The sequence below is a fragment of the Peromyscus maniculatus genome, chromosome 11 (assembly GCF_049852395.1).
Source record: "Peromyscus maniculatus bairdii isolate BWxNUB_F1_BW_parent chromosome 11, HU_Pman_BW_mat_3.1, whole genome shotgun sequence".
Taxonomy (NCBI): domain Eukaryota; kingdom Metazoa; phylum Chordata; class Mammalia; order Rodentia; family Cricetidae; genus Peromyscus; species Peromyscus maniculatus.
Genome location: NC_134862.1, coordinates 29,513,601 through 29,538,172, shown reverse-complemented (window position 1 = coordinate 29,538,172; position 24,572 = coordinate 29,513,601). Strand labels below are relative to the sequence as shown.

Sequence of the window (24,572 nt, the reverse complement as noted above, 5' to 3'; positions counted from 1 at the left end):
GTAGAGCATTGTGCTTAGCATGTGCCAGGCTTTGGTGGTTTAATCTGAAATATCAAAGCAAAAAAGGAATCCATTGTTTCTTTTAACATTTTTTAGATGATGCTACACGGGTCCTCTTAAAAGGTAATGAAGACTACATCAATGCAAACTATATAAATGTAAGTTTTTTGTTATGCTTTTGTTATTTGAAATAATTGAAACCATTGTAGTAATTTTTAAGGTTAATTCCTTTTTATTGAAGGTCTAACTTTGATAGAATATTAAAACTTGAAGATATGGATATTTTATCAAATTAATGTTTTAAAAAGTAAAGCAAGGCTATTTTGTGGTGGCACACGCTTTTAGTCCCAGCACTCAGGAGGCAAAGGTAGTTGGATCTCTTGAGTTCAAGGCCAGCCTGGTCTACAGAACAAGTTTCCAGGTAGTCAATTCTACACAGAGAGACCCTGTCTTGGAAAACCTAAAAAAAAAAAAAGAAAAGAAAAGAAAGAAAGAAAATTAAGCCAGGTGTGGTGGCTTTAATCCCAGCATTTAGAAAGCAAGACTGGAGGCTCTCTGTGAGTTCAGTGCCAGCCTGAACACATAGAAAGCTCCAGGTCAGGGCGCCAAGGCCTCAGGGTGGGTCCTTGTTCACCTCCCCCACTCAAAAACTCTAAAATAATGATGATAAGGGAAAATCTTTATATTTTGATACACTTAAGAGTACTAAGATTAACCGGGCGGTGGTGGCTCACGCCTTTAATCCTGGCACTCAGGAGGCAGAGGCAGGCAGAGTTCGAGGCCAGCCTGGTCTACAGAGTGAGATCCAGGAAAGGTGCAAAGCTACACAGAGAAACCCTGTCTCAAAAAACCAAAAAAAAAAAAGAGTACTAAGATTAAATGACAGTCTGAATTTTTAAAATGCTGTCCAGTTAAAATCTTACACATAGACTGGGCCTTGTTAGCACACATGTAAACCCAGCACTTGAGAGGCTGGGTTAGAAGACTGCCAAGTTCATGACTAATGGGACTACAAAGCAAGACACCCTGTCTCAGTTAAAACAAAATGGATGTAAGGCAGAAGAGAAAATGTAAGCAACATTGAATATTGTAAACTACATGGCTATTTTCAATGTCTATAAAAGTAGAGAGAATAGTAAAGAGAGTCCCTTGTGTATCTGTCACCTAGCTTTAAAGTCTGTTAACAAGTGGCCAATATTTAATTATTTAAGTGATACCCTGTAGATTTTTTTTTTTAGCCAAAATATATTACTTTATGTACCTCTCACTATTTGAGGTAGTCGTAGATTCTTTCTACAAAGTTTGTACAAATGATGAACTAGAGAATTAGTGAATCATCATTTCTAGGGTAAATAGAAAGTTAGGTTTTTATAAGTATATAGTCATATTTTCATCAGTTAATCAATACCTAACTTCATTTAAAGACTTACTTAATATTGACATTGTTGATTTGTTAACTTTGAACACATAGCCAACAGCATTGAAGTGTAACTCATACTTGAAGAAAGCTAATCTGTACTTTCTCCATGAGGAATAATATCATCATGGAGATCTTCTGGCACCTCAGAACACTAGACAGCACTTCCTCATTGTGATTGTAAATGGTGCAGTTCCCCACCATAAACACAGAAATGTGAATATATGCTACTGCACAGTACTGGCAGCTGCTTGTGGGCAGTCTAAGAGGGGAACAAAACAGAGTTGCCTTATTTGGTGTCAGCTGGAAACATGCTTATCCAGTGACTCAAATTGTTTGCTTTCCTAGTATGCCTACAAATGACCAGCAAAGCGCTCCTCCTGTTTTCAAGTTACATAGGAACTTTAGCAATTATGGGGTAGAGAGATGGCAAAGCAGTTAAACTTGCTGTGTGACCATGAAGACCAGAGTTAAGATTCTAACAGCCACCCATATAACAAGATGAGTGTCCTGTAACCCTGCTTCTGCGGTATCAGAGTTAGGAGGATTGTTGGGGCTTGCTGGCTTCCATCAAAAAATTCTAGACTCAAGCTCCAGGTGCAAGGAGAGACCCTTCCTCAAAGGAGCAGGAAGAGAGTGATGCAAGATGACACACAACTCCTCCTGCTGGAGGAGCTAATGACTTTTTTTTTTTTTAAGCAAAACTGGAGCTAGAGCGATGGCTCAGTGGTTAAGAGCACTGACTGCTCTTCCAGAGGACGTGAGTTCAATTTCCAGCACCTACATGGTGGCTCAAAACTGTCTGTAACTTCAGTTTCAGGGGATCTGACACCCTCACACAGACAGACAGACATGCATGCAGGCAAAACACCAATGCACATTTCAAAACAAAGCCACAATACTAATATAAAACTTAGAAAAATAATATCAAACACACTTAAAGTATACTTGATTTTCACAACAAAGTACAAATTTAAACTGTATAGAAGTATTATTATTTACCTATGAAAGTGAAAGACCAAAATTTTATGATAACATATGCAAGTTCAGTTCTTCATATGAAGCCTTAGGTTCAAGTATGCTTTGGGACTCAAAGTTTTTAGATTTTTTTTTTTTTTTTTTTTAAAGAATATTCGGGGTTGGGAATTTAGCTCAGTGGTAGCACTTGCCTAGCAAGCGCAAGGCCCTGGGTTCGGTCCTCAGCTCCGGGGGGGGGGGGGGGGATAATTTTCAGTCCCTGTACCAATGCTATAGGAAATAATGTCCCTAGCAGACTATAGTTTAAGAACCCTGTAATTATTATATTGATATTATATAAATATTCTGAGTCAGAATAACTTTTAGGTCAATCAAAGTCAGATTTTGCTGTCAAATGCTTTCAAGTGAGGTCAAGTTTAAAATGCCTTCAAGTCAAGACATGGTTTCAAACACCAAAAGCAGTTTTGCATGTCAGACTATTGGTATTCTTAGAACTATAGATAAAGGGCCGGGCGGTGGTGGCGCACGCCTTTAATCCTAGCACTCGGGAGGCAGAGCCAGGCGGATCTCTGTGAGTTCGAGGCCAGCCTGGGCTACCAAGTGAGTCCCAGGAAAGGCGCAAAGCTACACAGAGAAACCCTGTCTCAAAAAAACAAAAAACAAACAAACAAACAAACAAAAAAAAAAAAAAAAAAAGAACTATAGATAAAGGATTATAGATATATTAATATTAGCAAATATCAATGGAAATACATTCCTGAGTGTTTTTGGTTGAAGTGTAGGTTGGTAAAAATGCTCTGAAGAGCAGTATGGTATTGTCAGAATCAGAAATCTGCATACCTTTTGATCCAGTATTCTCATTTCTTTCTGTTGCCCTTATAGATAGGCCTATTTTCACATTTGCTAAAAATGTCAAGATTAGAGAAGTATTCAGTTTAACCTTGCTACTGCTAACAAACATTATTAATGTTTTTTTATGTCTTAAATTATGCCTTAAATGTCTTTTAAATAAATTACAGGCTTTTTTTTAAAAGGGCTGTTAAAAGAAAGAAATTTAGGTACTAATTTTGGCATTATCTTTCAAACAATAGGACCATATATACTGTGCTATCATTTTAAAAAAAGTTTTACAGAAAAATAGGAAAATAGTTGTTGTGTACAGTCTGTCTATGTGAAAGAGGTACTAGAAACTAGAAAAACAAATTACCCTCTGATAATAACTGGAAGGTGGTTTGAGAGGGAGACTTCAAGTATACAACGTTTGGTATTCTCTGAATTGCTATGTGTAGATATCACCTTGTTAAAATCAACCTCAAATGTAGTTCAATTGTGATTCTCCAATATTTTTTGTCTTATTTCATTCTATAAATAATTTTAAACATTATTCTAATAGCTCTTCACATTGTTTTATGAATATAATTCAGCTAAAATGCATTATTTTTTCCTTAGGAAATTTACCAATAAACTATTTATAGATACTTTTTAAAAAATTCTTTGCAGACCCTCTGCCTCTAAAACAAGTTTCTCTGTGAAACTATCCTTTAAGCCACAGTGGTGCCAGATATGGTCATACATTCCTATAATATCTGGGATTCTGGGCTACATTGTGAGACTTTGTCTCCAATAAAAAGTAGTGTTTTGGAAAAAAATGTGTTTTTATATTACTCTTTCCAACAATTGAATGATGAATATGTATGACTTTGGACATTGCCAGGAAATTTCTTTTACAGATGAAATTATTAATGAGGATTATTGTATTAATCAGTTTATTGAAATAAGTTATGTTCAGTTTAACATTAATGGATGGTTCTCATCTTCCCAATCATAGGAAAAGTCAAAATGCAAAAATTTTAATATCTTTTTCTTTTTAGATGGAAATTCCTTCTTCAAGTATTATAAACCAGTACATTGCTTGTCAAGGGCCATTACCGCACACTTGTAAAGATTTTTGGCAAATGACTTGGGAACAAGGCTCCTCCATGGTTGTGATGTTGACCACACAAGTTGAACGTGGCAGAGTAAGCTGTAGTTGAATCTGACCCATTACTTGGGCTCTTTTCAAATTACATTGTGTTTATGGACTCAGAATACTCTTTTGTAGCCTTTACTCTTCTCTTATGGTTCCATGATTTGAATTATTATAGCTAAATACTTCAGACTGCGCCTAACACCATACTTGTGATATAAATGTTACATTTCTTATCATTGTATTTGTTTAAAATCATGTATATCCAAGAGGCCTGTTTATGGAATATGTAAAGATTCCTTACAGTTTAACAGTTAAATGACAAGATCATTTAAAAACGTGTTAAAGGATCTAAATAGACAGTTGCCTAAGATGATACACTAATATCTGTTAAGCACGTAAGAAGATAATTGGATATCAAAAGGTAAATGTAAATCGAAATCACAGCGAGACGCTACTTTATATACAGTACACTGATTAGAATTAAAGGGAGCCAGATAATGACAAGTGTTGGTGAGAGAGTGTAGAAAATGCAGCACTGCTCTGCTTACAGACTGGAAAAGTGAGACATGGTATTTCTGTAAGTCATCAATTTCAGTACTACATATACTCAAGGAATTGAAGATACGTCCATGCCTTCCCAACATTAGCCATGAAATGGAGATTCACATACTCTAAATCAAATGTAATATGTTCAAATTACTGAAGACTATTTGGTAATAGAAATAACTGAAGTATTGTTACTAGAATTTGGGTGAGCCTGGAGAACATTATACTAAGTGAAAAGTTCTAACAACAAAAATTATTGTATGATTCTACTTTTATGAAACATCCAGGATTGGCTGTTCCATAAGTATAAAAAGTAGATTAGTAGATGCCTAAGTCCATGTTTGAGAAAGGATGGAATGGAATAGAGTGCACAGCAACTACTAATAAGTATGGGGGTAGTTTAGGGTATAGTGAAAATGTTCTAAAAGTGGTGAGCGTAATGGTTGCACAGTTCTTTGAAGTGCACTAAAAGCAATTGCACTTTAAATGGGTGAGCTATATAATAATCAGGCTGGGATTATGTAGTACAGACCACACATGTGCCCACACACCTGTGGTAAAACTCTATCAGAATAAAGCCAAACAGGATTGTAGAAATGTGAATAATGACTGGGCAAGATGGCTAAGTCTGTAAACTGCCTGCCATGCAAGCATGGGGACCTGAGTTCAGATCTCCGGCCCCCATGGAACAGTTAGGTACGATAGGTGTATTTGTAGCCCTAGAGCTGGAGGGGCAGGGCAAAGACAGATCCCTGAGCTCATTGTCCAACCAGCTCATCTAGCCAAATTGGATGCACTCCAAGTACAGTGACAGACCCTTTCTCCAGAAAAGTTACAGAGTGATGGAGGACACCCAACATTGACAACTGTGCTACATGTGTGTACATGCACACTCATATATGTGCACACACATTCATACAATATCAAACGCACACATTAAAACATTAGTAGTTGGAAGATCTAAGTGAAAGGTGTATTTTCTGTAAATTTGGAAGTTCTTAAAAATTTAAATACTTGGAAAGTTGGAGAATTTAAATTCCTACACCTAAAAATGTATTTTTGGGTATTCAATCCTGTTGATAATCAGGTTAAATGTCACCAGTATTGGCCAGAACCCACAGGAAGCTCATCCTATGGATGCTATCAAGTCACCTGCCACTCTGAGGAAGGAAATCCTGCCTATATCTTCAGGAAGATGACACTGTTTAACCAAGAGGTAAGAAGTCAAGAGTGTCTGTTCAGAAGAACTGATATAAAGATTTTGAAAACCAAAAGTTTTTAGCTTGAGTAATAGATACCAGGAAACAAGAATTACTCAACTGTTGGTTAGAAAAACGGTCCAGCAGTAAGAACACTTGCTGCACAGTCTTCAGGACCAGAGTTCAGATTCCAGCGCTGACATCACAAGCTGGGCATAACTGCAAGTGCCGGTAACCCCAGCTCTGAGAAATCAGACAGAAGGACCCATGGGCTTTCTGGGTTCCATCATAAAGGGCCAGGTTCAGGGAGAGACCCTACTCTAAAGGAATGATTCTTCACACATTCACATAGATACATACACACATAAAGTAAGTATCATCTGTTTGCTTTAATGGGGTAATTTGGAATTATACAAATATTACTCTTCTGTATTATCATAAATGTATTTTCCACTTCTAGTGGTAAATGTGATAATCAGTTAATTGGGATTTTGGCAAATATTATTATTACTGTTACTAGTTTGCGTATTCATAACATTTGCTTATAAAAAAATTTTAGTGCATGAGGCTGGAGAGATGGCTCAGAGGTTAAGAGCACTGACTGCGCTTCCAGAGGTCATGAGTTCAATTCCCAACAATCACATGGTGGCTCACAACTGTCTGTAATGAGAGCTGATTCCCTCTTCTGACGTACAGGCAAACTTGCAGAAAGAATACTGTTTAATAAATTAGATAAATCTTAAAAAAAAAAAAATATGTAAGCTGGGCGGTGGTGGCGCACGCCTTTAATCCCAGCACTCGGGAGGCAGAGCCAGGCGGATCTCTGTGAGTTCGAGGCCAGCCTGGTCTACAAAGTGAGTTGCAGGAAAGGGGCAAAGCTACACAGAGAAACCCTGTCTCAAAAAAACCAAAAAAAAAAAAAAATATGTAGTGCAGTCAGTATTAGGAAAGTATTTGGATTTGTCTGGGGCAATAGGTAAAGCCATTGAAAGATGTCAAGTTGTTTTCACTTTTCCCAGTGGTAGAGCAGAGCGACATCACGATAGTCTGGGTGATGTGGGAAGAAGAGGTCGCAGGCAGGGCCTTTGACAGTGAACCCATTGCAGCTTTCTGACCGCCAGCTCTTCTTAGTTCTGCCACGGTCATTCCTCTTGGCTTCCAGTGCCAAAAGCAGACCCTGATTGACGAGTCCCGGCTTGGCCCCCTGGTTGGAATATGTATGGGAAGGACATCATGCTGGTAGTCCTGGCAGGCTCTAGAGATGGTCTGCCTCAGATTCACTGCCCGTAATTCCTTCTTTCCCTGACAGCTGCCCATCATTTTGTGTCACTTTGTTTTTGGAACAGGGTATTACTACATAGACCTGGCTGGCCAGAAACTGGCTGCCTCTCCTCCCAAGTGCTGGAGTTAAATGTTTGCACCACCACAACCCAGCAACACTGCCTGTCATTCTAAAGGGCCAAAAGACAGAATAACTGCAGCACAAGCCGTGACGGCCCTGCCTTTTCCATCAGCAGTTAAGCCCTTGAACGTGGGAAGCACCTCTCCTCCAAGGGTGTGATGGTGACAAGTGAGGTAGAGCCTGTCTCACAATAGAAGGAAGGAAGCAGGAAGCTGACACTGAGGGAAGCCAAAGTTAGGGGGAAAGTGACAGTCCATTCAAATAAGAGTCAGTTACGTGTTTGGTGGCATCATGTGTGATCCGTATGTAGGCTGAACCATTAAGATAGTTCTTCATTTTCACCTTAACCAAGAGGGAGGGAGAGAGGGAGGTGTGTGTGTGTGTGTGTGTGTGTGTGTGTGTGTGTGTGTGTGTGTGTAATGATTTCTATCTTCAATGGCCTTTTTTTAGAGTCTATCTATAATTAGCCATGGCATTTTTATTTGTATATGCTGAGTACCTTAGAACTTGCAAAGATAAATTAATTTTAAAATTTGAGCCAAATATAATCGACAAAAGAGATTTTCTACAAGTATAAATGCACATACATTGCTAGACAACAGACAGGTAGGTACTACTCCCAAGTCTTGATTAACTTTTACTTCCGTGTTCTCCCTTGAATGGAAATGGCACCCCCAGATTGAAGTATGCTGAATGATAGTTACATGTTTGAAAGTGTTCGAATACTTAGCTCAAATAAATAGTTCGATTGTATTTAGTCTTTTCATAAAGCCTTGTCAACCTAAAGATGGTCCTGTGGAGCAGTAGATGTCATGTCATTTTTCACATGAATGAAGGAAGCTCTGAAATCTTAAATGCTGTAACTGGCAGAGTCGAGATTTGAGCCAAGGTTCTTAATTAGTTCCATCTACCATTGCTTCCTCCCTCACCAAGTAGAATTAATCCTTTCTCAACTTGGTGTTTTTATTACATCTCATTTCTAATCTATGTGTATTGGGAGTTTTTATTTAAAAATGTATCACACGTGTGTGTGCAAGTGCTTGTGCTTTTGTCGTGATGCACCCGGGGAGGGCAGACAACTTTTAGCATCTGGAATCTTTTCCACCACAGGAGTCCCAGGGTTTGGACTTAGCTTGCCATTCTTGGCCACAAGCATCTTAACTGCTGAGCCATTTTACTCTCCTGGGACTTCCCCCTCTAGTCTTGATAATTGCACTTGTCTCACGTAAAGATTATCTCATTTTTTTAATTCATACTCACACAAAGGTTTTTACTTTCCCGTCTTTGCTCACCTGGAATCTCTTTAGGTAACCCTTTAAGTAGTTCTCTGACCTGAATTTATTTCTGCCTGTTGATTTGACTGCCGTGTTCAAAATTCTTTATAGATACAGAAGCTGAGTTAGAAAAGTGTAGTAATATGACAGGCGGTGGTGGCGAGCACTCAGGAGGCAGAGGCAGGTGGATCTTTTGTGAGTTCGAGGGCAGCCTGGTATACAAAGCGAGTTCCAGGACAGCCAGGCTATTACACAGAGAAACCCTGTCTTGAAGAACAATATATATATATTGTTCTTTATATATATATAAATTACTAGTCCTCAAAAGGATACAACTATTTCTTTGAAATATTGGATTTTAGTGAGTTTATACACTATGGCAAGAGGGAAAAGGAAGGTGGTTTTTGTTTTCCTTCTAAAAGTAAAATGGCATGGAATTCTTATGTCAAAATGTGTACCTTTTCATTTTCATTTAGAAAAATGAGAGTCGTCAACTCACTCAGATCCAGTACACAGCCTGGCCTGACCACGGAGTACCTGACGACTCCAGTGACTTTCTGGACTTCGTTTGTCACGTCCGGAAGAAGAGGGCTGGGAAGGAAGAGCCGGTTGTTGTTCATTGCAGGTACTTGATTTCCTGTCCTTAGGAAGTGACTGACGGGCTGCTGGGAGCACGTACTGTACTTGGCCTTTTATGTCATTAATACTGTGGTATTTAGAGCCAGAGTCTGCTCTGACGGTGGGAGACAAAGGAAATATTCGAATATAACCGTGTTAGAAATGATGGAAAGGGAAAAAATAGCTGTTTTTTAGTTCTTTTCCTATTTTAATATCTCTGAAATTGGAATTGTCTTACAATTGATTGTAACTTAGAGCTGATGAAATACTTCCTTTATCTTCATGTGTTTGTGTTGGTATAACAAGATATTCAAAACTGTTATTTGTAAAAGCAGGCATGTAGTGTTCAGTTTTAGACTGCGAGACTAAGTGTGGCCAGCAGAGGCCCCTAGCACACAAACAAGGGGAGCTAATAAAGTGAACTTAGATAGCCTGTGGGCCTCTGGAGCTTAACCACTATGGAAAGTATCAGATCCAACTGGTCATCTTTTTTTCTTTTTCTTTCTTTCTTTCTTTCTTTCTTTCTTTTTTTTTTTTTTTTCTTTTTTTGATTTTTCGAGACAGGGTTTCTCCATGTAGCTTTGCGCCTTTCCTGGAACTCACTTGGTAGACCAGGCTGGCCTCGAACTCACAGAGATCCTCCTGGCTCTGCCTCCCAAGTGCTGGGATTAAAGGCATGCGCCATCACCGCCCGGCTTCTTCTTCTTTTTTTTTTTTTTTTTTTTTTTTTTTTTTTTTTTTTTTTTTTGCCCATAGGCTTTCTCTAGATTTTTTTTCGCTACTGTATTTTTGGTGCTATTTTTAACTTTATGTTACTGTCTCCACTTCCCCAGTTCTGGGGTTTACATGTGTACTACCATCCCTGCCTTAAAAAACAAATAAATAAATAAAACTTTTATGTTTTTATTTTTTAATTCCCTTTCTTAGGTCTATCTGTTTATGTTTTTCATTATTCAGTAAGCTTTTTTTTTCTTGATTTTAATCTTCTGTTTTTTCATCTCCCCTTTTATAACTTGTCTTTACTCTTCTTTTTCCTTTTATTTAACTTTTTTTTTTTTTTGCATCTGTTTTCTCTCCTTTCCTGGCTTTTTCCTTCATCTCATTCATTACTATTTCCATGTTTGCTCTAAATAATTTTTTACTTCATAGTATACTTTCCATTAGTTTTGCCATTTTCTCTTCTTTGGTCATTGATGGTATATTATAGGCTTTGATCAATTTTGTTTGTTTGTTTTTGTTTTTTGAGACAAGGTTTCTCTGTATAGCAATGGCTGTCCTAGAACTTGCTGTCTAGACCAGGCTGGCCTTGAACTCAGAGATCTGCCTGCCCCAGCCTCCTGAGTGCTATATTAAATGCATGCGCCACTACTGCCCAGCTGGGCTTTTGTCAATTTTAACTGTACAACATATAGTGTGGTGTTACTATTGATAAACCAATTTGTTTCCATCTCCCTTAGTGGTATTGGGGGTCTAGCCTGCAAAAGTAGGCTGCTCACTAAGCAGACCCCCAAAGAAAACTGGAATAAAAATCCACACCAATGGAAGCACCAATTAGGACATAGAAATACTCCTCCATTACTGAATTCAAAAATACTAAGACAGAGAAAATGGTGGGTGAATTTGCTGGGCATTGGTGACATACGTCTTTAATCACAGCCCTTAGGAGGCAGAGGCAGGCAGATCTCAGTGAGTTCAAGACCAATCTGGTCTACAAATTGAGTTCCAGGACAGCCAGTAATGTTACCTGCCTCGAAAAAACAAAAACAACAAAAAAAAGTTGGGTGAATTCAAATGTTTTCCTATATAAACAGATGAATGAACTAAGGATTTGATATCAGGACTTGGGAAGAAAGCTGTCAACACAGGAGAAAGTAAGCAAAGTGGATGGAAAAGTTAATGTGCACATGACTGAGGAATTCATCTAAGAAGTTGAGGTTAATCAAACAAACAGACCTGGTGAAAATGAAAAACTCAGTAGAGCAAATGTGTCAAGAGGATAGTGAATGCAGAAAGCCTCACCCACAGCCTAGACGAAGCAACAGCAATACAAGAAGAGCAGGGTTGTGGACAAATGTGAAGAGTGCTCTACAAACATGATGGCCTGAAAGAAAGTGAGCAGAAAGGCACAACCACGGCTTTCCAACCCGTAAGATGTGGTCTAGAGACAGAACCTAGGAGTCCCTGGGGTGGAAGGAGTCAACATAACAGCTAATGGTCTAGAACGTGTATTCAATGAAAGTCTAGCAGTTTTCCAAATCTAGGGAAGAAATAAACATCGAAGCCCAAGAGGTATTTAGAACCCCAAATAGCATGACAAGGGAAGAACCTCTCCATGGTACAATGTACTCAAAATGCCAAAATATAAAACAAACAACAATATTAAAAAAAACTCTAAGAGAGCATAGTAGGTACAGATATAGACACGGGGATCTTTGTGAGTTTAAGGCCAGCCGGGACAACATAGTGAGCCTTTCTCAAAGAAAATAAAGCAAACTATAGGTAAAAAAAAAAAACAAAAACAAAAACCAGCAACTCACTTATAAAGGCAAACCTAGGAACTGGAGAGATGGCTCAACAGTTAAGAATACCGGCTGCTCTTGCAGAAGGCCTAGATTTGATTCCCAGCGCCCACGCAGTGGCTCATAACTGTCGATAAGCCTAGTTCCAGAGGATTTGATGCCGCCTTCTGACTTCCTTGGGCCAGGAATGCATGTGATGCACACACATAATACATACACATATACCTCAAAATAAATAAATCTGAAAACCATGGTTGAGATAGTAAATTGTTTGGGGCAGAGTGGGGAGGGGGCAAGCACACCAGACCTTGCAACAGAAATTTTAAGAGCCAGAAAAGCATAGAATGCTGTATTTCAATCCCTGAAAGTGAATAACCAATAAAACTGCTATATCCAACAAAGCTACCTTTTAATATGAACAGAAATAAGGACATTTCAGCACTAAAACAGTTTTTGACCACTAAGTCAGCATTGCAAAAGATACTTAAAGGAATCCTAAGAACAGGGGAGTAGGAAAGATAGATTCAATCAAGAGAACACAGCAAAGAGTAAGTTTCATGAGAGGACTAAATGAACAAAGGATACCTAAACCCATCATACCATGTTCAACATAGTAAGACAGTGAAATTCCTAATGCAGATAGGGAAAGGGAAAAGAGCAACATTAGTCTAACCAGTCACAACAACAACCAGCAAAGGGAGGCTGAAGGGAAAGAAAAGGGAAGAGAAGAAGACAGATGAAGAAAGCAAAGACAGAAGAAGCGTGACCCCAACATAATAACGACTAACTACAACACACCTAGAGCCAACATTATACTAACTGCAGGAAACCTGAACACATTTCCTCTAGTCAGGAACAACTCACATAGTCAGTATAGCGCTTTATACTTGGTCCAGTATAATCTCAAAATCTTAGCTAGACTAATGAGACAAGAGAACAAAAAAGATAGAAATAATGAAGGGAAAAAGTTAGATTAGCCCTAATTTCTGGTCACATGATCCGATTTTTGAGAGACCTTAAAGATTCCATGAAAAATTTAGCTCTGAAAAACACTTAGTAAAGTAACAGGATTTAAAAAAAAAAAAAAAAAGAGCATACAAAAACTAGGTAGCTTTCATATATATCAGTAACAAATTTGTCAACAAAGAATTCAGGGTGGGGGAGTTCCATTGACAAAAGCTTCAATAAATAAAAGACCTTACAATAAACATAATTAAGGACATTAAAGGCTATTCCAATAAAACTATTTAAATACTGAAGAAAGTGATTGAAGACCCTGAAAGTTGAACAGACCTCCCATACTCATGGAGTGCCAGAGTAATTGTAAAAATGTCTGTGCTGCTAAAAGTAACTTACAGACTGAACATAATCCTGGTCAAAATTGTAGTGACCTTCTCCACAGAACTGGAGCAGATGATCCTAAAACTCACATGACCCAAATAGCACACCCACCCACCCACATCATAAGCAGAGTGCATCACAATACCTGATCTCAAGTTATACTATATTGCTATAGTGGCAAAACCAGTGGAATACTGGCATGAAACAGACATGGAGACCAGTTACTTCTACCATTTTACAAGATTGAGACATACTTTTTTCTTTGGTAATATTGGTCTCTTGTTAATCACAAATTATTCTTCAGCCCCAGCTGACAAGAAACAGCCAATTCTTTTTTTTTTTTTTTTTTTTTTTTTTTTGAGACAGGGTTTCTCTGTGTAGCTTTGTGCCTTTCCTGGAACTCACTCTGTAGCCCAGGCTGGCCTCGGACTCACAGAGATCCGCCTGGCTCTGCCTCCCGAGTGCTGGGATTAAAGGCATGTGCCTCCACAACCTGGCTGAAACAGCCAATTCTTAATTCAAAAATATCATATAAACAGCTCTGATCGGCTGCTTTTGAGAGACTCCAATTCCCTCTGAAACTTTGTAAGTCAGGCCTCCATCATCTTTGTTGCTCTTAGCATTATCTTCCAACAACTCATTAAGCTCCAAATACTCAATGACTTTTCCAGGTCAAAGCTCCAAATTTTCCACCTTTCTCCCATAAAATATCCCAAAGCATAAAAGCTACATAGGCCTATCACAGCAAGGCCTCAGACTTAGTACCAGTTTCTGCCCTATTTTAATTTTCTGCTGTGATAAAACACTGACCAAAAGCAACTTGGGAAGGAAAAGCTTTACCTTAATAGTTGACTTTCCATCATGGAAGAAAGCCGGGTCAGGACCCACAGCAGAACCCTAGAGGCAGAAACTGAAGAACTACCGCAGTGGGCACTCCCTTGCATCTACTGACTTGCTCACCGACTTTGGTTACATAGCCTGGGTACCCCTGCCAAGGACACTGCTCACAATTTCTTAATCAGCAATTAAGAAAACGTACCCCTCAACACATGCCCACAGGCCAGTCCAGTGGAGGCAGTTCCTCAATTGAAGTTTCTTCCTAGGTGACTCTGGTTCCTATTGAACTGATAAAAAGTAACCAGCCACACATATATTAGAGAAAAGACAACCTCCTCAATACATGGTGCTGGAAAAACTGGATGTCTACTTGTAAAAGAATGAAACTAGATTCATATTTCTCACTCTGCATAAATATCAGTTTAAAATGGATCAGAAAACCTTAGTAATCTGAAACTCCTAGAGGAACGCATAGGTCAATATTTCATGGCACAAGCAGGAACTTTTTGAAAAAGAGTAATAGCTCTGGAAGTAATGGCGAGAACCAACAAATGGAATTGAATCAAATTTTAAAGCCTCTGCACAACAAAAGAAAAAATCAGTGGGGTGAAGAGATGCTGTTTGCCAACTGGAGATCTGCCAGGATTAATATCTAGAACGATCAAAAACAAAATATCTACTCAGAAGCTAACAGTTCTCAAAAGAATGTTCAACATCCTCTAGTTACCAAGGAAATAAAAATTAAAACTAGTTTGACATTTCATCTCATTCCACTCAGAATGGCCATCATCAAGAAAATATTTGATGATGAGGATGTGGAGAAAGATGAACCCTCATTCACTGCTTCTGAGACTATAAGTTGCTCCAGCCTCTGTGGAAATCAGTATGTAGGTTCCTCAAATATTGAACTATCATATATACCACTGTTCAGTATACACTTGAAGGACCAGTGCCACGTCAACACACAACAGAGATGTCTGTATTTATTGCTGTACTTTTTACAATAGCACAGTATGGAACCAGCCTAAAAGCCCAACAACAGATGAACGAATGAGGAAATGTGGTGCGTGTGTACAGTGAATTCAGTGTAAAGAAGAATGAGGAAATGTGGTGCGTGTGTACAGTGAATTCAGTGTAAAGAAGAATGAAAATGCCATTTATAAGCAAGTTGATAGAACTGGAGATCATCATAGTAATTAAAGTAAGCCAGGTTTAGAAACACAGATTTTGAATATTTTTGTGATATTTACTGTAAGAAGAATACATATGACATGCAGGTAAGAAGGGGACTACAAGAATGAAGGGAAAAGATGGAAGGGAAGAGGAGAAGTTAATGGGAAACATGGAATGTTCCATGTTTTTATCATAGAGAATCTAGATTTAAATATATATATATATGACATGAAAGCAAAAAAAGGTACTGATGGTAGAGGGAGACCATGAGAGGTGTAGTGGGAAGAGGTTAAATATGAGCAAAGTATCGTGTTATGCATGGAAAATGTCATGAAACCCATCATTATGAATTCTAACTAAAAAAAAAAAATTAAGAGGCCAATGTCGGGGCTGGAGAGATGATGGCTCAGTAGTTAAGAGTACTTGTTGTTGGTCAGAGGACCAGGGTTCAGTACCCAGCACTTACATGGTGACTATCAACCATCTGTAACTCCTGTTGCTGGGCATGTCACCACCTTCTGACCTCCGTGGGCCCCAGGCACATGCACTTGGTGCACTTGCATATGTGCAGGCGAAACACTCATGCACATAAAAATAAAATATTTCTTTAAAAAACAAGTAAGATGCAGCGTCAAGAACGGTGAGGCATTATGGCTTCTTTATAGTAAAGAAATCTTCAGTAGCTACCATAGTTATGCTTATAGATTTTGTCTTGGGCAGTTTTTTTTTAAAAGTATCTCAATGGTAAGTTTGATATAAATTAACTTTGTTTAAAACATTACCTTATAAAACATAATTGTCACTTATGTATTTGTTAATGTATTATTTTAGATCTACTTTGCATTTTAAAATGGTTTAAAATATTTAACAGTTGACTTGTTCGCTCTATGAAATAAAACCTTAAAATGAAATTGTTTTTCTTTGTTGTGATTTGATACTTCGATATTTCTGCAGAAAAGCCACAAGTTTAACAATTGTACCACTGAAACTTTGCACATCTCTCTCTCTCTCTTTTTGTTTTAGTGCTGGAATTGGAAGGACTGGGGTTCTTATTACTATGGAAACTGCCATGTGTCTCATTGAATGCAATCAGCCAATTTACCCACTAGATATTGTAAGAACAATGAGAGATCAAAGAGCCATGATGATCCAAACACCTGTAAGCACTATACTTCATATGTACATGTATCTCCTAAACATGGTGGATCTTGTTATATCCTCATTCTCTATCTTTTTTTCTTACACACAGACAAACACACTTACATATGACAGTATCCTACTATGTAGCCAGGCCGCCTACAACTCACTGTGTACCCCAGGCTGGGCTCCAACTCCTCAGCCTCCTGACAAGTATATGCCATAAAGTCTACCTCTAAATTATACTTTATCTCTTTAATTCTTACTCAGAAGCTAATATTTCGTATTATAATGGTCACCACCACTTGGTATTAGACATAACTATACAGTGGAAGGCTGCCATGTTCATCCTTTTAGGTGTCATCTCTGTTTGCTTTTTTGTTTTTTGTTTTGTTTTGTTTTGTTTTGTTTTGTTTTTTTGAGACTGGGTTTCTCTGTGTAGCTTTGTGCCTTTCCCAGAACTCACTCTGTAGCCCAGGCTGGCCTTGAACTCACAGATATCTGCCTGGCTCTGCCTCCCGAGTGCTGGGATTAAAGGTGTGCACCACCACCCCACCCCACCCCCACCCCCGGCTCTGTTTGCTTTTTATGCTGCAACAGCAGCAGATACCTATGGCCTACAATGTCTGAAATACTTACTACCTGGCCTTTTACAGAGACAGCTTTGCCAAACAACATGTAGATGGCTTCGCGTGGTAACTCTTTTGAGTCTTTTCCTCATGGAATGCTGTCAGTGAGAGCATCCCTAAACTGGAGAGTCTTTGGTTTCTCAAGACAGGGTTTCTTTGTGTAGCTTTGACTGTCTTGGAACTCACTCTGTAGACCAGGCTGGCCTCGAACTCACAGAGATCCACCTGTCTCTGCCTCCCAAGTGCTGGGATTTAAGGTATGTGTCATCACCGCTAGGCTAAATTGAAGAATTTTAGTAGGACTTTTTTGGGGGACCAAAGCTGTGGTGGAAAAACCTTTCTTTTTCTTAGGAACTTAAATTGCATAACAATGACAAAATTCCTAGAAATTAAGCTGCTTATTCATTATATTCTCCACTGACTTTTCATTCTGCGTTAGAAATCAACAGAATCAAGAAACTTTAGAATTAGTGTTAAGATTGGTTTTTGTATTAATTAAACCAAAGTGAGATGTTGGCATTGTTAGTGGCAACAAGTTTACTTGATGCTGTCTAGCCTAATCACTCTAAAAATGACAGTCATTTTCTAAGCTTCTAAATATAGAAAATCTCAAACTTACTCAAAAGTTGACATTGTAATATAATAAAAACATTATTAAATACCCAACATTTGCCAACTCATTTTATTTATTACACTCTCAATTTCTTATTATTTAAAACAAATCTTGGATGTCAGAAATATTTTAATATGTATCTAAAAGATAAGAATTGTATTTTTTTCCTTAAGGTTTATTTATTATCATGTATACAGTGTTCTGCTTGCATGTATGCCTGCAGGCCAGAAGAGGGCACCATATCTCTTTATAGATGGTTGTGAGCCACCATGTGGTTGCTGGGAATTGAACTCAGGACCCCTGGAAGAACAGCCAGTGCTCTTAACCTCTGAGCCATCTCTCCAGCCCAAGAATTGTATTTTTCTTTAAAAAAAAAAATACCATTATCTCACCTAAATTAAATTATAATTCCTTAATATTATCAAATAGTGTTCAGTTTTTCAGTTTCATAAAAACCTCACTTGTGAAATTTAGAACAACTTTATTATATAATTCACATGCCATAAATTTACCCTTTTAAAGCTTTACTTCAGTGGTTTTTCAGTACGTCGCAGGGTTTACCATCATCTCAATTTTTAGAACATTTTCATCATCCTATTAAGAATCTCCTTACTCATTAAGCACCTATTCCTCCTTGTGCATCCCAGGGACCAAACTTAGGTTATTTTTTTGCTGATACCCTCCTTAACTATCCCTTAGCCCCAGGCTAAGCAAATATGAATCAGTTAATGTATACTGCAGTGTATATCAGCACTTCATTCCTTTTATTACTGACTAATTTTTCATTATATGGGTCTAGCACATTTTGTGTGTTTCTCTATTGATAGATGAATGTTTAGATTGACACTGTTCCATGAGCACTTATGTGTTCTTATTCTGTTGGGTGTACTCAGGAGTAGAGCTGCTGGGTCAGTGAGCTGGGACACATCTGACTACTGAGCTGCATCCTCAGTCAGAGGCAACATATCCAATAGTGGAAAGTAAGGGTTCCAGGTCCTTACCATCATCAACATTTACCTTGTTTAAAAGAGAGTTTGTTTTGTATATGAATATGAAGTGTTATTGTGACTTTGATTTGCATTTTCTTAATAGCAATGTCAAGTGTCTTTTCTGTAAAAATTGTTTTGGTCATTTTTTTTGTCATTTTGTTGGATTTATATTTTCTAGATACAAATCTTACATGGAATCTATGTTTTCAAACACTTTCTTTCTTTTCTGTTTTTAAAATGTTCCCATTTATTTCGTGTGTGCTACTTATATGTGCATGGGTATGTGCATGCAATGGCTCACCTGTGAAAGTCAGGGGTCTACTTACAGAAGTAGATTCTCTTTTCCTCCTTGTGTGTCCCTGGGACAGCTTGCTGGCCCTTTTGTGGGGGAGTTTTGTTGTTGTTTTGTTTTATTTTACTTTGTTTTTCCTTAATGGTGTCATTTAAGACGCAAATTTAGGTTAGGAATTAAGTACCCATCACCACATAAATAAATAACCAAATGTTTTTAACTTTAATGAAGTCTGGTATATTTTTTGATTTTTCATTGTAGAGGTCCTTGGTTAGGTTTATTCCTAGATATTTTATGTTCTTTGAGGCTCTTGTGAGTAGGGCGTACCCATGATCTCTTTCTCAGCATGTTTGTTTGTGGGCTATAGTTTTTTTATCTCAGAAAACCAACTCTTAGATTCAGTGATTCTTTGTATTATTTTTTTTCAGTGATTCTTTGTATTATTTTTTTTCTATTTCATGATTTTCTACTCAGATTTTTTATTATTTCTTGCCATATACTAGATTTGAATTTGTTTTGTTCTCATTTATACAAATTCTTGAGCTGCACATCATTAGTCATTAATTAATTTGTGCTCTGTCTAACTTTTAATGTAGGTGCTTGTAGCTATAAATCTTCTTTATAGGACTGCTTTTAATGAGACCCAGAGGTTTTAATAGTTTGTGTTTTCATTTTCATTTAGTTCCAGGGATTTTAAAATGTCTTTCTGACTTCTTCTTTGACCCAGGTGTCATTCAGTTGTTTCATCTCCATGAGTTAGTGTGTTTAGGAGAGATTTGTTTACTGCCAGTGAGGTTTATCGCATGAAAGTCAGATATGATACATGGAATTCTTTCAGGTTTTTTAATTTGTTAAGATTTGTTTTGTGTTCCAGGATGGTCTATTCTAGAGAACCTTCCATGTGCTGCGGAATAGAATATATATTCTTTAGTATTTGGTAGTATATTCTGTAGTTATCTGTTAAGTCCATTTGATGTATGATGTTATTTAATTCTGATAATTATTTTTTCACCAGATGACCTGTCTATTGGAGAAAGTGTGGCATTAAACTCACCTAATATTAATAGGTTGATATTAATCTGTGTAATACACTTTTTATGAGTTGAGTGCCCCAGAGTTTGGTGCAGTTATGTTGAGGATTGTAATGTCTTCTTGGTTAATTGTTCCCTTTAGAATGAAGTATCCTTTATCTCTTCTGATTAGTTTTAAAGTCTGTCTTGTCATGTATTAGGATAGTAATGCCTGCTTGTTTCCTGGTCCCACTGCTTGGAATTCTTCTTTCCATCCTTTTATTTTAAAGTGGTACTTATCTTTAAAGCCAAGGTAAGTTTCTTGTAGACAGCCAAGGATAGATTTTTGTGTCTGTTTACTGGAGAGTTGAGGCTATTGATATTTCAAGTTGTTATTGAAAGGTGTGTATTGATTGCAGTAATTTCATTTATTTATTTATTTATTTAATTTGGCTGTTTGTATTGTTAGTTGTACCTTGTGATTTGGGAATTATAGCTTCGTTTGTTTCCTTTCTTTGGTCTCTTTCTTTCTATGCTTACTCCTTTCTTCAGGCCTAAGCATTGCTTCCAGTATTCTCTTTAGGGCTGGTTTGTTGAACACAAATTCTTTTTGCCTATTTGTATCATGAAAAGGTTTTCTTTCTCTTTCAACTATAGCTCACAGTTTTGCTGGTTTCCACTGAAAAATAATCTATTATTATTTATATGTGGCTTGTGTTTTTTCTCTCGTTGCTTTCTATACTTTTTCTTTATGTTTTGATCCATTCCATTTGTAAGGCCTTCTAACTTTTCTAATTGGGTTACCAAGTTTTCCAATTCCAACTTCATTCCAGTTTGAATTCTCTTTAATATTTCCCTTAATTGAACCTTAGTTTTCCAACCCTGTATATTATCTTGGTTCATTCAGCCTTATTTGTATTTTTCTTGTGCAACACTCAGGCATTTATTCTCTTTAAGTTTATTTTCTTCAGGTTCATTGAGTTATTTCATTGTATCTTCTTTTATTTTGTTTTGTTTTTGTCGTGTGTTGTCCCCCCCCACCCCCACCCCCACCCCACCCTACACACACAGAGTTTCTCTGTGTAATAGCTCTGGCTGTTCTGGATCTCGCTCTGTAGACCAGGCTGGCCTAGAACTCACAGAGATCCGCCTGCCTCTGCCTCCAAAGTGCTAGGATTAAAGATGTGTGCCACCACACCTGGCCTATGATTGTTCTTTTAAGTTTTGGGTCCTGAGCTTCATCTAGGTAATTCTCATTAGACATTATAGGACTAATCTATAGGACTGCTATATTTTTGGCAGGGACTGATAGACTTTTTCTTGGGTTTTCATTTTGCTTTCATTTTTATGAATTTTCAGAACTTTACAGAATTTTCATTTATTCTGATGTGGATACAGCATAGGATGTGCAGGTCAGGCTAGGCCTGAAGTTTGGATATGGCGAGAATGGGATGAAGTCAGGTGGATACAGGGGATTAGACTGACATATAGGAGGCTGGAGACTGGGGACATTGTGGTAGGGGCTCATCAGACTAGGCATCAGATGTAGGATCTAGACTAGATCTGAGGATTTGGAAGGGTGCTGACGAAGTAGGGTCTGCCAGGGCACATTGGGTTGGTCTGGGCTTGGAGGTTGAGTGTGGCTCAGGTGGGGTGAAGTCAGGTGCACAGAGGTTTTGGGTCCCCCCCCCCTTTTAATTGTGATAAAATACACATAACAAAACTCACCATTTTAACCATATTTTATATATGCATTTCAGTTGTATTGAGTATATATAGCCTATCGAACTAGGATTTTTTCATACCCATTAAACAATTCTTCATACCCATTCTCTCAAGCCTCTAGTAACCACCATTCTACTTCTTGTTTCTGAGTTTAATGTATCATATAAGTATTCATACGTACTTGTCTATTTCTGACTGCCTTAGTTCAGATAAATATCTTCATAGTTGACCCATTTTGTAGCTGTGTCAGAATCTCCATTCTTTTCAAAGATGAACCATATGCCCTTGCTTCATATACTACATTTTGTTTGGTCATTTCTCTGAAGGTAGGCATGTGGCTTGTTTCTCACTTTTGACTATTATGAATAAAGCTGCATGATGGAGGGTATATAGAATTTTGAGACTGCAGTTTTTTTGTTTTGTTTTGTTTTGTTTTGTTTTTCAGATCTGTACCCAGAAGTAAAGTTGCTGGGTCATAACAATCACAATGGTTGTTTTTAGTTCAAATAATGGCCTTGTCTTAGTTAGGGTTTCTATTGCTGTGAAGAGACACCATGACCACAACAACTCTCATAAACAAAAACATTTAATTGAGGTGGTGGCTTACAGTTCAGAGGTGTAGTCCATTATCATCTTGGGAAACAGCGGCATGCAGGAAGACATGGTGCTGGAGAAGTAGCTGAGAATTCTACTTCTTGGTCTGAAGGCAAAGTGGTCTATTTCATTGGGTGTAACACAAATTGCTAAACAGTCTTATTAATAAAAAATCCAGAGCCAGATGATGTGCTAAAAGCTGAAGGGTCAGAGAAATAGAGCAGCAAGCCACTAACTAGTTCTTGTTCTTGTCCTTGTCCTTGTCCTCCTCCCCCTCCTTTTTTTTTTTTTTTTTGGAGACAGGGTTCTCTGTGTAGTTTTGGTGCCTGTCCTGGATCTCACTTTGTAGACCAGGCTGACCTCAAACTCACAGTTCTGCCTGGCTCTGCCTCCCAAGTGCTGGGGTTGAAGGCATGTGCCATCACCCAGCAATCCACTAGTTCTTACCCATACAGAATCCTCCACCCAAAGAGAGCGAGCTCATCTCTCTGCCCAGCTCTATCAGTTCCTGTCTGTCTGTACAGACTCCAGACCTTTATGGCTATTTAGTGGCTAGCTCCTCCTTCTGATTTTCAGACAAGCTTTATTTGTTAGAGCACAAATAAAATATCACCATATTGAGACCCTGTCTCGAAGAAGAAAAAGAATCAAAAAGAAAAAAAAAGTTGTGTATGTAAACATATTTGGTGTGTTTCAACCCATATCGAGTTACTTTTCTCAATGATGCCCAAAATTATCCTGTGATTTGGCCAGTGGGAGCCTCATTCTGGGTTCCTAAGTCCGTTTCTCAGGACCATAATAACTTCAGCAACTTCCTTGCTGTCAAAAACATTGCTAAGCCAGGCTTTGTATTTTATGCTCCAGATTTAGGAACAGTAACTTTTCCAATAATTCTTGGTTCTGTTTATTGAGAAATTATTTTAGATGCTACTCTCTGAGTGCTTGGGTGGGGTATTGTTATTGTTGATATGTTTCTCTCAATTGTCAGAGATAGGAAAATACACTTATGTAATATGAATTGAGCAATGGTATTTTTTACTTAACTTTCTTTACCCTTTTCTCCTTGTTTAACAAGAATACATGTCACAGTTTCAAAATGACAGTGCTGACATCACATACACAGAACGGTTATGAAGAGTTCTTGGTTTCCCACAGTTCTCTTTGAACTTGGATGTAACTACAAAACATAGTCAGTTACTGTCTTAAAATTGCTCCAAATAACTGGTTATGTCATCAGCTAGATACAGGCATGTTGATTTGTTATAGGATATCGTCCTATATTTTTATATCTTATATCTATAAACATATTTATATTTTAAATCTATAAACATAGAAAGGTAGGGGCTGGAGGGATGGCTCAGTGGTTAAGAGCACTGCCTGCTCTTCCAGAGGACCCAGATTCAATTCCTAGCACCCGCATGGCAGTTTACATTTGCCTATAATTCCAGTTCCCGGGGATCCAACACCCTCACACAGACACAACAACAATGCACAGGAGGGAAAAAAGTAAATAAGTCATTCAAAATGAAGAAGAAAGTTGTATTTGATGGAGTCTGATCTCTGTCCCTCTCCTTCTCCCTTTTCCCTCCATCCTTTCATGAAAACATTTTTTTTTTTCAATAATTGAGTAAAACTGAAATTTATTATATGCCACAGTCGTCCTACGGACCTCCATGCTATATATATATAGCCTCTATGGTTCTATGGGTTGTGGTCTGATTGTTCATTTTATATCTAGAATCCACCAATGAGTGAGTACATACCATAACTGTCTTTCTGGGTTTGGGTTACCTCACTCAGGATGATATTTTCTAGTTCCATCCATTTGCCTGCAAATTTCATGCTTTCATTGTTTTTCTCTGCTGAGTAGTACTCCATTGTGTATATGTACCACATTTTTTTCATCCATTCTTCCGTTGATGGGCATCTAGGTTGTTTCCAGGTTCTGGCTATTACAAATAGTGCTGCTATGAACATAGCTGAGCATGTATCTTTATGGTATGTATCAGCATTCTTTGGGTATATGCCCAAGAGTGGGATGGCTAGGTCTTGAGGTAGTTTGATTCCTAATTTTCTGAGAAACCGCCATACTGATTTCCATAGTGGTTGTACAAGTTTACATTCCCACCAACAGTGGAGGAGTGTTCCCTTTGCTCCACATCCTCTCCAACATTGGTTGTCATTGGTGTTTTTGATCTTAGCCATTCTAACAGGTGTAAGGTGGTATCTCAGAGTCGTTTTGATTTGCATTTCTCTGATGATTAAGGATGTTGAGCATTTCTTTAAATGTCTTTCAGCCATTTGTAGTTC

The 24,572-nt window shown here is 38.0% G+C and overlaps 1 protein-coding gene across 11 annotated transcripts in view; it reads left to right on the top strand.

Annotated features, from left to right (window-relative positions):
- Ptpn4 (protein tyrosine phosphatase non-receptor type 4) overlaps window positions 1-24,572 on the top strand; it is a 196,340-nt gene that overhangs the window by 161,841 nt on the left and 9,927 nt on the right. For all 11 annotated transcript variants that reach the window (XM_076547241.1, XM_076547240.1, XM_042257998.2 and 8 more), the window contains 5 exons: window positions 97-158; window positions 4,267-4,413; window positions 5,998-6,126; window positions 9,262-9,410; window positions 16,297-16,432. In XM_076547241.1, the coding sequence (XP_076403356.1) occupies window positions 97-158; window positions 4,267-4,413; window positions 5,998-6,126; window positions 9,262-9,410; window positions 16,297-16,432 (623 nt within the window). The remainder of the gene's footprint in view (window positions 1-96; window positions 159-4,266; window positions 4,414-5,997; window positions 6,127-9,261; window positions 9,411-16,296; window positions 16,433-24,572) is intronic.